We start from the raw sequence: 13,180 nt of genomic DNA, 5'->3' as shown, positions 1-13,180 counted from the left end.
TAATCATACTTTTATTGTTGTCGACCTGAGACACCTGCTGAGCTCGGATCCTGTGACAGTTTTCAAAGACGGAGGGAAAATTATTTTCCTTATTTGACCTCTAATTCTTTTAAAAAGTTCCTCTTTGAGTATTTTGGAGATTTTATAAAATGTAGGAAATTGGCCAAGCTGATAGGAATTAACCTTGTTGAGGGGTGGGCCTGGTGGCATAGTGGTTGGGTTTGCACATTCTGCTTTGGCGGCCCGGGTTTTGCAGGTTTGCATCCCAGGTGCAGACCTACACACTGCTCAACAAGCCATGCTGTGGCAGCATCCCACAGGCAAAATAGAGGAAGATTGGCACAGATGTTAGGTCAGCGATGGTCTTCCTCAAGGAAAAAAAAGAAAAAGAGGGAGATTGGCAACAGATGTTATCTCAGGGCCAGTCTTCCTCACCAGAAAAACCCCCAAGACACACAAACAAATAATTAACCTTGTTGGGCACACTGCAGCACAGAACCCCTGCTTACTGGTGAGTGCTTGAGGCTGCTGGCTTGGCCTCCTTTCCTGCAGGTCCTTCTCTGAGTCTCCCTGTGGGAGCGGTGAGGGTGCCGTGGCCTCTTCTCCCAGGGACCCCAGCTCCTGGCAGGATCGAGTAGGGATTGAGAGGCTGCCAGAGGGCAACGGGGCCTGTGCCCGCAGCTGAGTGCGACCGGGGTGCTTGGCCAGGGCACCAGGCCCCTCTGAGGGACCGTCTTGTGAGCAGGCCCCAGTTCAAATGGCTGTTTTCGGGGCATCGGGTCCCCTTTCGCGTCTCTATTTTAGGCTCACGGAATTTGAGGACACTCCCACCAGCCAGCTGACAGTGGACGAATTTATGAAGATCGACTTGGAGGAGGAGTGCGACCCCCCTTCGTACACGGCTGGGCAGAGGAAGCTACGAATGAAGGAGGTGAGCCACCCCCGCGCCTCACCCGGCTGCCCCTCACCCCTCAGCTGGTGAGCTCTTCGTAGCTCTTTGCAGACCTACTGTGTCGTGTTCTTATTTCGAAACAAGTGGCTTAGTTCTGAAGGCTAAACTGGGTCATAGTCCAGGCACGGCTCGTGGGGAGAGGTGGCCGGGGGTTAGTGCAGGGGCTGAGCCCTGGGGCATCTGGGGGCTGTGCCACGCTGACCTCGGCTGCAGTCTGTGCTGGTCCTGAAGCCGCGTCATCAGCACGGGGCCTGCCTCAGACTCTGCCTGGGCGCTTCTAGAGCAGTTTCTCGGGGCAGCACGGCCTCTCCAGGGCCTGCCGACCTCCCGGCATCCTCAGGTGTTCTGCTTTTCACCCCATGATCAGCACCAATGAGCGAGTCCGAGCCAGGCCAGTGTCAGAATCCAAAGGGCCTGGTGGTCAGTGACAAGAGGCTGCAGGGGCACCTGGCGGGTATCCAGCTTACGCTTCGTTCATCCTTTCATGAAACGTCCTTGTCTTCATTTTCAGCTTGAACAAGTCCTGTCAAAACAACTGGAGGAAGTTGAAGGTAACAAGCAACCACACAGATGCTTCAGGTTCCTTAGAAAGTTGGAATTGGTGCTTACGTTCTACTTTTAATGTATTACTTCAGGGGAAATATCCAGCTACCAGGATGCAATTGAGATTGAACTAGAGAACAGCCGGCCGAAGGCCAAGGGGGCCCTAGCCAGCCTGACGAAAGACGGTGAGTCCAGCCGCATCCCCGAACCCCCGAGCTCTTCACTATGCCAGGCGCATCTCCCCCTCGCCCTGCTGACCTTCAACACCCCCCCACCGCCTCCTTCCATGGCCACATGGTCCTATGTCACAGCACCACTCCCACCACAGCCCCAATGCACTGTGCCGAGTGTCCCACTGCCCCAGGACCGCCCATGCTACCCTTTCCCCCAGGACCCAGCGCTGTCCCGGGCAGCTCATCAGTGCTGAATCTTCCAGATGGATCTCCTGTCCCCATTGCCCTGAGCTGCAGTCCATCACCGGGGGTGCTGCCTGCGGGAGGGAGCTGGGCCCTGCGCGTGCCCGAGCGCCTCTGCACTGCTGCCCCTCAGTGCCGTCTGGTCGGCTTAGGCGCACCCCACTTCCGGTTTGGGCCTCGCAAAGCTGCTGTGAGCAAGCCTTCTCGGGCAGATCTTTTGTGCACACACGGTTTTCCTTTCTCTCTGGTTCACTCTCATGATGCCGTCCTTCCCAGTGCTCCGGGGACCCTGTCTGTGGTTTAGGCTGCCGCCTGCATCTCTCTGGTTGTCAGAACCAGGACCAGGTGCTGAGTGAGTGCTTGTGCCGCCAGCCATGCCCGCCGGATAGCCATGGTTTGGGCCTCCTCACGCTCTTGCCCCCAGGTTTCTGTGGCTGCTCTTGGTCATTTGTTCTCACATCCTGAAGTGCTCCTCTCCGCCCGCCCCAGCCCCAGCCCCAGCCCCAGCCTGCGCTCTGTTTTCGCTAGCCTGGAGAAGCAGGCTCTGCCCTCCGGCTTGGCTTTCCTGTCTGCAGACGCCCTCGGGCCCCCACTGCCTCCCTGCTGCTGCCCTTGTGCTGTCCTCCGTGGGGCTGTTTGTGGACGACGCTGGTGTGCAGGTGCCATTGTGTGCTCTTGTACATTAGGATTCTCTTAGTGCTTGGCAGCTCCTCGCTGGATTTCCCAAGTAATTAACTCTCCTTCACCAAGAGCGATGCTGTCACTGCTCTTTGCTGATTTCCAGGCCCCCGGGTTCTCCCTCTGCCAGTCAGTTGCCTGGCCCTTCAGGCCCCTGCTGAGTCGAGGTGGTGGCAACAGGCCTGTCGCTGGCTTCCCTGCAAGGCCTCCATGCCACCCGGACACCCGGTGCAGGCTTTGGGCCGTGATGCGACCTTATCCTGGGTCCACGGACTCTTCCTGACTCAGGCAGGGCTGAGGCCCCAGTGTCTGCAGCATTTGGAAAGGACATGGGCATTGTTGGGATCGACAGGTGCGATCCCTCATCTTCATGTGTCCCTGGGCCGAGCCCACCTGTGTCCAGGATGGTGAGCCTGTCACTTGTCACGCGGCAGCATCTTTTCCCTCTGGGTCACCAACGCCTTTTGCACAGAGTTGAACACAATTGTGTCTTGAGATACTTTTCACTTATTATTTCCAAGGCTTTCTTTTTTATCCTTTCTTATTTTGCATGGTTTTGTTTTTTTCCCTAGCTAGTTTATTGATTTCCCATTAAACCAACTTTTGCATTGGTTTATTAACTCTGCTGCCTTCCTGCGTGCCGAGTCAGTAAGTTCTGTGTCCACCTGCTCTCCTTGTGTTCTGGCCTTCCAGTCACTGCCTGACTGGTTTGCTCCGGCACGTGGCTGTGTGCATGTGTGGCAGCGTGTCCGCTGTGCGTCATCTGAGCTGCCTTCTGTGTCCTGCTGGCAGGTGCTTTCTGTTGCTCACAGTCTCAGGTGGTTTTCCTCTTCGGCGCTAAGAGTCGAGGGAGTTGAAAGTTTGGGGGAGCGTGGGGTGCCTTTGGTTTCCCCATTTGATTGTTAATTCCCATTTATTGTGTTGTGACTAGGAGTGTTGCTGGCGCTGTCCCTCCCTTGTGTGACCTACCGTGTGTTTGTGACCAGGTTCCTTGGTCCAAGACGCCCATGGGCACTTGTGGGGGAGGCCCCCTCTGCTCCAGCTCCAGCTTCCACCTCCGTCAGGTCATCTTGCTGCTACGTCCTCTGGTTTTGTGATCCTCCCTTTCTCTGCCCAGTGACCTCTCCTGGACAGAGATTGCCGATGTCGGCTGCCTCCGCTGCCACTCCCGTGGTCGCCATTTTCCGACTGTGGCGGGCGTGTTTTTGGTGCCTGGCTCTGTGTGACGTGGAGGGCTGGGCACAGCCTGGTACCCTCCTTGGGTCTGAGCATGCGCCCTGTGGTGTCCCTGTGCCGGCTGCTCTGCCCTCAGCCTCTCCGTCACGTCTTCCTCTTCTCCACGGCGGAGCTGGACTCTGCTTTCTGATGCAACTGGAAGCTTTTACTCTTTAACACTTGAAGCAAGCTCGTTCACGTCTGTCACTGTGCCTTTTTGCGTTCCGTCCTCGGGACATTGGGGAGGTTTGTGTTTTGGTCCCGCTGGTTTTCTGTGTGTCATTTCTTTCAGTGCTCTGTTTCTCAGGCAGTGCCTGCCTGCTCTTGCCCTGGCCGAGAGAAAACAGGCTCTTTCTACCCGGCCTGGCTGTAAGTTATTGTTGGCCACGGCTGTCTGGTGCTGTCCAGGGGCCACCCCGCCTCCTGCTCCAGTTTGAGCTTCTCACATGCTTCCCCTCCCAGTGAGACTGTTGGGGACGTGTCCCTCATCCATGCCCACTCCAGTGTGGTTATCCAGACCGTTTCTGCATTGTTAGGATAGTGGGTATTTCATGCCATCCTGCCCCTCCCGCCTGTCTGGTGCTGAGCTCGGGATTAAGCAGAATGGGTCTGGCCCGCCTTGGGTTGTGGGGCTGCTCCTCAAATCTCCTCCTCCTGAACCCCATCCTTGAACCTCGCAGCCCGGAGTCCCAGGATGGCCTGCCTGGAGGGAACATGGCTCCGGTGTTCCCTTTCCTCTGTGTGTTTCCCTGCCGCCAGAGGGAGAAGGGAGGCGGGCTGGTGCAGGACTGTGGTCCAGTTCCTGGTGGAGGTGCTGGGGTGGGGCTGGAAGTGCTTAGAGGAAAGACAGAGGAAGAGACGGGCTGAGTGAGGAACTGAATGGGAGCCCTCCCTCAGAGGGATGTGCGGTGTGTACCCAGAGTACCAGGCTCTGGGACCCTGCGGCGGACAAAGCGGACAGAGACTGCTGTCCTCCCACTGCTGGCCCTCCTGTGGGGACGTCAGCGACACACACATGGTAATGAAGTGGGCTCCATGGTGCAGCTGCATACGATGGAAAGGGGCCAGAGAGGACCATGTTTCAGGAAAGGCCTGAAAGAGTCAGGGAGCCGTGCATGTGGTTTGGGGGTGGTGCATGTTCCAGGCCGAGAACCTGACAAGTGCCCAGGCCAGCCTGGGTGGGGCACAGCAGGGAGTCTGGCATGGCCAGTGGGAGAACTGCCAGCCATGGCCTGGGGCGTCCTGGGTCAGGCTGTATGGGCCATGCAGAACTGTGGTTTTCACGTGGGGCACAGTGGCAGCCCCAGGAGGGCCTGAGCAGAGGAGGGACATGGTCTGACTCAGGTTTAAGGGGAGCGTTGATTGTAGGAGTGAGAGCTGGGCTGGGAGGTGAATGGCCTGAGGCCGGCCTGGTGGAGGTGATGAAGCGGGGGGAGTTGGTTGGACTCTGGATGTGCTAAATTCTAGGGCTCAGCCAGCAGGATGGGAGTGCTAATGTCTAGGGCACCTGGTGACCAAGGCCCGGGCCTGTTCACCTCAGGCTGGGGTGCCCGGGACCTCGGGGCGGAGATCCACTTGATTTGTCGAGAAGGATCATCACTCCACGGGGGTTTCCTGCTCTTGGAGAATCTAATGTTTTTTTCCCCCAGGAAAACATTTCTCAAGCCCGTCTTACGGCATTCAGTGCTAACCGTGTACTTCCTAACACATTTAAAAGAAAGAAACTTAAAACTGTAGTAAGATTTTGTACGGTACTCTTTATTAAAATTAAGTGTTTGGATGACTGTTTATTAACTTTATTAAGATATTGTTGACGTACAGCAAACTGCACATATCTAAAATGCAGCATTTGGTGAGTTTTGACATATGTGTACGCCTGTGACACCATCATTACGATCAAGATAGCAGACATATGCATCACCCCTGAAAGTGTCCTCCCGCCTGCCCTGTCCCCAGGCAACCACTGAGGTGCCTTCTGTGACTAGTGTCACCTTAAAAAGCAAATTCGCCTGCTATTTTATCTCAAAATGAGCTTATGCAGGGATAGCCAAAAGAATCACAATTGCGGATGCACGACCTATGGCAAGGCAGGGAATGAGGAGGGAGGTGCTTTTATAGAGAAAAGGGGGAGCAGGGAGGGGCTGTTTTGATGGAAAGGCCTTTGGAGGAAAGTAGCAGTTCAGGGCAGCACCGCCTTCTCATGGGCTGGGCTGTGGCGTTTCTCAGTGGCTGGGCTGTGGCGTTTCTCATTGTCTGGGCTGAGGCGTTTCTCAGTGGCTGGGCTGTGGCGTTTCTCATTGGCTGGGCTGAGGCGTTTCTCATTGTCTGGGCTGAGGCGTTTCTCATGGGCTGGGCTGTGGCGTTTCTCATTGGCTGGGCTGAGGCGTTTCTCATGGGCTGGGCTGAGGCGTTTCTCATTGGCTGGGCTGTGGCGTTTCTCATTGGCTGGGCTGAGGCGTTTCTCATTGTCTGGGCTGGGGCGTTTCTCATTGGCTGGGCTGTGGTGTTTCTCATTGGCTGGGCTGTGGCGTTTCTCATTGGCTGGGCTGAGGCGTTTCTCATTGTCTGGGCTGAGGCGTTTCTCATGGGCTGGGCTGTGGCGTTTCTCATTGGCTGGGCTGAGGCGTTTCTCATTGGCTGGGCTGAGGCGTTTCTCATTGGCTGGGCTGTGGCGTTTCTCATGGGCTGGGCTGAGGCGTTTCTCATTGGCTGGGCTGTGGCGTTTCTCATTGGCTGGGCTGAGGCGTTTCTCATTGGCTGGGCTGTGGCGTTTCTCATTGGCTGGGCTGAGGCGTTTCTCATTGGCTGGGCTGTGGTGTTTCTCATTGGCTGGGTGGTTGCTGGGTTATTGGGCTCTTCCTGTTCGCTGTAATTAACTGCTTGAGATGGGGCGGAGAGCTCCCCCTACAGGCCTTGCTGACTCTAGTTTAATTAAAGTTTCTTTTATTAATTTCCACACCAAAATTAGTCGTATATTCTCGAATCTTATGTAAATGGGATCACATGGTGTGTGCTCGTGGGTCCCTGGGGCGTTTTCACTCCGTGTGACTGTTCTGAGTCGGTGTCAGAAGTTCGCCCTGGTGGAGTGGTGGTCGCTCGCCCACCGCTGGGTCCTAGGCTGTGGGATTGCTTCCAGTTTGGGACTCTTGCACACAGACCGCTGTGCACACCCACATACAAGTCTTCACGTGGACGTTCATTTCCTTTCCTCCTGGGTGAATACTGACGAGTGGAATTGGGTTGTGTGGGACGTCACATGCTGTCCCTTCCCTAGGTGGGAATTGGTGGCCCGAGATGGCTTCATCTGCATCTCCATGGTGACATGATGACATGGGCTTATTTCACGTCCCTGTGTTTTCTTGCCTGAAGTCTCTGTTCGAATCTTTTTGCCATTCTTTATCAGGTCGTGTGTTTTCTTCTTGTAGGGTTTTGAGAGTTTTTTATATATTGTAGATACAAATCCTTTATCAGATGTGTAATTTGCAAATAATTCTGTGGGTGGTCCTTTTATTCTCTTAACAGTGTCTTTCAAAGGACAGAGTTCTCAATTTTGAAATTGAGAAATGAAATCCAATTTCTCATTGTTTTATGGATGATTCTGATTTTAGTGTCATATCTAAGAAGTTTTTTCCTAATTCAAAATCACAAACATTTTCTCCTATTTTTTTCTAAATGCTTCCACCTTTAGGTATGTGTTGAAGCCTGCTGCCCATTCTGAGTTAGTGTTTGCATGGAGTGCGAGGTGAGGCCGAGGTTGTTCTGGGCACATGGGCGTCGGGCACCTCTGGGACCAGGCAGATCTTTTGGTGGTTCTTTCATTCTCAGTTGTTTAAATAAGTGCAGTAAATGCCATTTGCAGCCGAGCAGAAGTGTTTCTCTCCACAAAAGCAGCGGGCTCTCTCTGGCTTTCTGCCTGGTTAACAGGTGTTGTGGGAAATTGTGTCCCTAGGCTCCGTTGAGGACACTGCATCCAGCTTATTTGGTGAGGAGGATGCGGAGGACGAGGAGCTGGAGGCCGCTGCCAGCCACCTGAACAAGGACTTTTACCGGGAGCTCCTCGGCAGCGGCAACCCTGGCAGCTCAGAGGCGGGAGGAAGCCCCGAGGCGGGTAGCCGGCCTCCTGCCCTGGAGTCCCTGCTGGGCCCATTGCCCACGGCGGCCAGCCTGGGCATCTCAGACTCCATCCGAGAGTGCATCTCTTCCCAGAGCCGTGACCCCAGTGAGTGCCGCACGCCTGGGAGGAGTGCAGTGGGGGTTGGGGGGCTGAGGCCGAGATGGAGGTTCCCAGGTCTGGGTCGTTCCTCCCAACCTGTGCGAGGCGGAAGTGCTGCCCTCAAGGTGCCGCCTTCTAGGACGGGCTTGGGGGGCACTGCCTGCCCCGCCCTGCAGGGCTGTGTGAGCAGTCGGTGACCTGGCGTGTGCTGACATCCTAGATGCCAGCAGGGCTCGTCCCCATCTCTGGACCGCCCCCGCCGGCTAACCTAGTGGGAAGCGTTGGCTGAGGGTACAGTCTCTGCTGCTTAGATGGTCGGCACTTGCTGAGCTCCAGCAGCGGCAGTGACAGGCACCTGAGCAGGAAACAGCTGTTGCCCCCTGGCTGCGGAAGACCTGGGATGCTGGCAGTTTCGGGAAGAAGGCGGATTTGGTTCCATCACGTTTCACTCCCAGGAGCAGGTCCTGGTTCTCTGCCAGGATGGGCTCCCTGGGTGTCCCCACTGCAGAGCACAGGCCCCGCCTCCTCTCCATGCACCGAGGGTGTGGCCTCTGTGTGTGAGGAGCCTCTGTGAGGTGGATGCCGCTCTGAGATGCCGTTCGGCTGCTCAGATGTTGGTCACATGCCCTGTCAGGCATAGCAGTGGGCAGCTGTGTGCCTGCCCTGGGGTGGTGGTCTGGAGAGGAGAGGGACAGTGACATGGACACAGCCTATCAGCTAAGCACAGGCAGGTTAGACCATGAAGGGCTGCCATGTGGGCTCACGCATGTCCTGCAGAGCATGGGCAGAGGGCACATGCAAAGGCCTCAAGACAGCCGGGCGCTATGACGCTGGAGCAGGAGGAGGACATTTTGGCTGGAGCTGAGTGAGCGAGTGAAGTGAGGCAGAGCACAGAGGGGCGCAAGGGGTGTGTCTGAGCACCAGGGGAGCGCTGGCATGGCAGGAGAGCTTCACAGATGGCCTGCTGTGTGTGACGGGAATCCCAGGACTTGGCAGAGGACCTTCGGGTGATGAGTGCCAGTGGAGAGGAGGGGCTGCGCCCATTTCTGGTCTGTGCAGGTTGTGCTTTTGACTCAGCTGGGGCAGGAAGGCAGTGGCCGACAGGTTTTGGGGTTGTCCTGCGTATTATCACCGAAGGCTCCAGGGCCTCTCTCCTGGGCTTGTTGAGCAGAGAACTGGATGACCTGCCCTCTCCTGATCTGGAAAAGCTCCTTCAGGACAGGAGAGACTGGGACTGGGGGATTTTCTCTGCCGCTCCAGATTAGCATCCTGCTTCCTCCACGTATTGGGGGGATGTAAGCCCCATTCCCTGTGGGCATGCAGAGCACAGTGCCAGCACCCACTGGTGGTGAGGGGAGTGGGTTTCTGGAAGCCTTGTGACAACCCCTGAGTCCTGAGGCCCCAGGTGATGTTTGTACTTGTTAACCAGAAGTCCACTCTATATGACGCTGATGCTGTCCTTCCCTCTAGAAGATGCTTCTGGGGATGGCGAACTGGACCTCAGCGGCATCGATGACCTGGAGATCGACAGGGTAAGTGACTGCCTGCTCTGTGCGCCCCTCTCAGGGCTGGCCAGGGTCTGTGGTCTCCTTGCCCAGGCCCCTGTCAGAGGGCCCCAAGCCTGCACTGGGCCATTGCAGCCTCGGGGGATGGACGGCCTGTGCTGGCCAACGCCAGTTGCGCCTGGATCAGTCTGATTGAGCGTCTCGTCATGGGGACGCCCACTGACCCCAAGTGTGCCACACACTCCAGATCCCAGGTTGTGGGCCTGCAGGCTCAGCACTGTGTTCAGCGGCGCTTGTGCCCCTTAGGCAAGAAGTCTATCCCCTGATTTCATCGTCACACGGCACCTGAGACCACACGCTTGTTCCTAAGTCTGCTTCTTGCACCCTCAGCTCAGTCTCTTCTCGGGACCCGTGTCCCTGCACTCTGGCGGGCCCGGCTCCTGTGCCCGTGAGGCTTGTGAGCTGCTGTGGGGCTAGGGGACATGGCAGGGCCCGTTAACAGACCCCGAGGCTGGCGTTGGAAAAGTCGGAGGATGACAGGTGTCCCGCATGTGCTCTCGATGACGAGCCATTAGCCCAGTCTCCACATGTGTCCCCCTGGGTCAGAGGCCTGCTCCCTGACCAGTTTACATGAAGGGGAAGGATTGTGCCCTCTGAGTGTGACGCTGTGCTCTGCCCCAGTATATCCTGAATGAGGCAGAAGCCCGTGTGAAGGCCGAGCTATGGATGCGCGAGAACGCTGAGTACCTGCGCGAGCAGAGGGGTAAGCACTGCCCGCCTGCTTGCCTGCCCATCGTCTGCCTGCTCGCCTGCTCGCCCGCCCTCCCACCCGCCTGCTCACCTGCCCGTCTGCCCACCTAGCCTGGGGCCCTCAGTGATCTTGACACTCGTGGGCCTTTCAGAAAAAGAAGCAAGAATAGCAAAGGAGAAGGAGCTCGGCATCTACAAGGAGCACAAGGTAGGGTGCGCTCAGTGCGCATGGAGACCTGCCTTTCCCCACCCCAAGTGGCCATGCAGGCGGTGGGGTGCACTCTGGTCCCCGAGCTGCGTCGCTGGCTGCCCAGTCCTGTGCTGTTGTGCCTCCGTGGACGGACGCCCCATCCAGCTCGTGGAGGGCACCTAGGCGGGCCGGGTCGGGACTCAAGGCTTGTGCCGAGTGCCTTGGGCTTGAGTCGTAATCAGGAAAAGAGGCCTGCCCAGCCTCACCGGGCCCCGGCCCACCCCCGTGACCAGGAAAGCCTGCTTGTCATGTCTTCCTCGTCCTGCGGGTGCTCACAGTGACGTGGCTCAGCAGCTCTTGCGTGGTTGGGCTGTGATGTCTGACCGTGGGGCCACAGTGGGGAGTAGTTGAGCCCCTGACTGAGCAGAAACAGAGAAGGAGCAGGGGCCAGGTCGTCTCGATGATCTGGAAGTTCTGCTTGAGGGCCTCCCTGGGCCTGGGAGGGGAGGAGGCTGGCAGGAGGCCTGAGCTCAGGGCTGGGCTTTAGACCCCCAGCAGTGTGATCCGTGTTACTGCCCCACGATGGGGGCCGTGTGGGAAGGTTGGCAGGCAGGAGAGGAGGTGGCAGGCCCAGGGTGGGCTCCTCTAGGTGGTTTGCAGCTCCGGCGCCCAGGATGAGGTCCAGGGAACGTCGCACCCTGCTGGGTGATGGATCCTGGGCACAGGGAGCACGCTGCTCTGCCCTGTTCTCGTGGCCCAGGGCCCAGCACAGCCGGGGGCCCACGTGGTGGGCTTGTGGGCAGTTTGTAGCTGTCACTGTCTGGCGGCCCTCTGGCACTAGGCTGGCCCCATGCCCTAGGGACCTGCTCCCTGCTGATGGCAGGGCTGCCTGGGAGCCCTGCTCACTGGGCAGGGCAAGGCTGGGGCCGGCCCAGGCTAGCTTCCCTCATCAGTGGCCCCCGGGAAGGGCTGGGCCAGGACCCCGTACACCTTGGCTCCCTGGGGGTGGGGGTCCCCATAGACCCTGATGGCTGAGCCCCCTTCCCTGCCCCCTTCACAGGGGCTTTCCCTGGAGTCTGCTGGCCCTGCTCCCGCATCCTGCCTGGCCCCTAGCAGGTTTGCAGGTGCCGAGACCCACAGGAGGCTAACTCCTGTGTTTCCATCAAGCCCAAGAAGTCTTGCAAACGGCGGGAACCAATCCAGGCCAGCACGGCCGGGGAGGCCATCGAGAAGATGCTGGAGCAGAAGAAAATCTCCAGCAAGATCAACTACAGTGTGCTACGGGACCTCAACAGCAAGGGCGGGGGCCTGCAGAGGGAGGACGTGCGGCCGGAGGACAGGGCCAGTGCCAGGAAACTGTCACGGAGGAAAACGCCGGCCAGCAGGAGCGGGGCTGACCCCGTGGCCAGCGTGGGGAAAAGGTACCGTGCCTGGTGGGCTGGGCAGGAGCCCAGAGCAGGCAGAGGAGGCTGCCGGGTGTCTGCCCCCCACATGCTGGGAACCAGTGTTGGTATCCAGCGTGGCCCCCGCTGCCCGTGGCTCACCTTCACGTGCAGGGCTGGGAGCTGAGGAGTGGGCTCCAGCCCTTGGAGGCCCTGCAGCGTCAGGGTCTGTTCTGTCTCAAGGAGCAGGCGGGCCAGGCCTGTGCTCCAGCCAGGGCCTGCTCTCCTGGGAGGGTCCCCAGTGCCCCCTCCCTGGCTGCACTGCTCTCTCTCCTGAGGCCGAGGGGCAGGGAAGTGAGAGCAAGCCACCAGTGGCAGCACGGGGGGCAAGTGAGGTGTGCACCCCTGGCGGGGCTGGCCAGGGCCTCCTGTGCCATGGCCTGCTGTCAGGCGGCTGCCAGCTCACACCCTGGGCCCTGACAGTGTCTGCCACCCCTGCAGCTAGTCACTGTGGCCCCAGCCATGGGGAGAGGCTGGCGATCAGCCTCACAGGATGCTGCGGGAATGTGCGGGTCACCTGGAGGGGAGGGATGGTGCGTTGCTGTGATGCTGCACTCCTACCCAGCCCGCCCTTATTTTCTGTTTTGCTGCCATTTTTAGTCGTGACTTATCTGAGAAGTGTGTCCAGATGTTCCTCTGACGGGCTCAGAAGCGGGCACTGCGAGTGGTCTGCCCTACCCTCCTAGGGCAGGGCCATGCGCCCTGAACCTGTCTGCTCCTCACTCTGGGGTCACTCGATGGGTACCGTGTGGACTCCCAGACCATGGGAGGCAGCCAGGGGACCCTGAGACCTTGGGTGCTCTGCACGCCTCGCAGGGTCTCCTTCCTCTCAGGACCATGCTTGGGTGAGGCGGCACATCGCCCATCTCCCAGGCCTGTCAGCAGTGTCCCCACAGGGGCAGGCAGAGGGGCAGGTGCAGCCAGCAGTGCCAGTGTCCCCTGCTCTGCTTATTGTATATACCAGAGCCCTAGGCTCTTGGGCCTCACGTGCCCTCCCCACCCAGCTCAGCCTGCGGTTGTTGGAGGGAAGGTGGTGTCGGCGAGCCCACATCTCTGGGGTCCAGTTGTCCCCCTGGGTTGTGCTGTGTTTGCTGTCCAGGCTGTGGGAGGTTTGGCAGCTGGATCCAGAGGTGGGTTTGCATGAGTGGTGGTGGGGCAGTGGCCCACTGGGCGGCGACAGGTCCACCAGGCCACTGGCTGGCTGGGGACCCACTGGCGGGCTGGGCTGTGGGCCAAGGGGAGGAGTGTGTTCTCCAAGTGCTCACAGACATACTGT

The 13,180-nt window shown here is 58.4% G+C and overlaps 1 protein-coding gene across 9 annotated transcripts in view; it reads left to right on the top strand.

The window, feature by feature from the left end:
- BRF1 (BRF1 general transcription factor IIIB subunit) overlaps nucleotides 1-13,180 on the top strand; it is a 71,063-nt gene that overhangs the window by 54,962 nt on the left and 2,921 nt on the right. For 7 of the 9 annotated variants that reach the window (XM_070592975.1, XM_070592977.1, XM_070592980.1 and 4 more), the window contains 8 exons: nucleotides 805-931; nucleotides 1,464-1,503; nucleotides 1,588-1,680; nucleotides 7,754-8,023; nucleotides 9,488-9,549; nucleotides 10,204-10,285; nucleotides 10,425-10,480; nucleotides 11,630-11,883. In XM_070592975.1, coding sequence (XP_070449076.1) covers nucleotides 805-931; nucleotides 1,464-1,503; nucleotides 1,588-1,680; nucleotides 7,754-8,023; nucleotides 9,488-9,549; nucleotides 10,204-10,285; nucleotides 10,425-10,480; nucleotides 11,630-11,883 — 984 coding nt within the window. The remainder of the gene's footprint in view (nucleotides 1-804; nucleotides 932-1,463; nucleotides 1,504-1,587; nucleotides 1,681-7,753; nucleotides 8,024-9,487; nucleotides 9,550-10,203; nucleotides 10,286-10,424; nucleotides 10,481-11,629; nucleotides 11,884-13,180) is intronic. The other 2 variants (XM_070592976.1, XM_070592979.1) reach the window with 1 other exon arrangement.

Source organism: Equus przewalskii, chromosome 25 (genome assembly GCF_037783145.1).
Source record: "Equus przewalskii isolate Varuska chromosome 25, EquPr2, whole genome shotgun sequence".
Lineage (NCBI taxonomy): Eukaryota > Metazoa > Chordata > Mammalia > Perissodactyla > Equidae > Equus > Equus przewalskii.
This window is presented reverse-complemented; position numbering and strand designations above follow the sequence as displayed.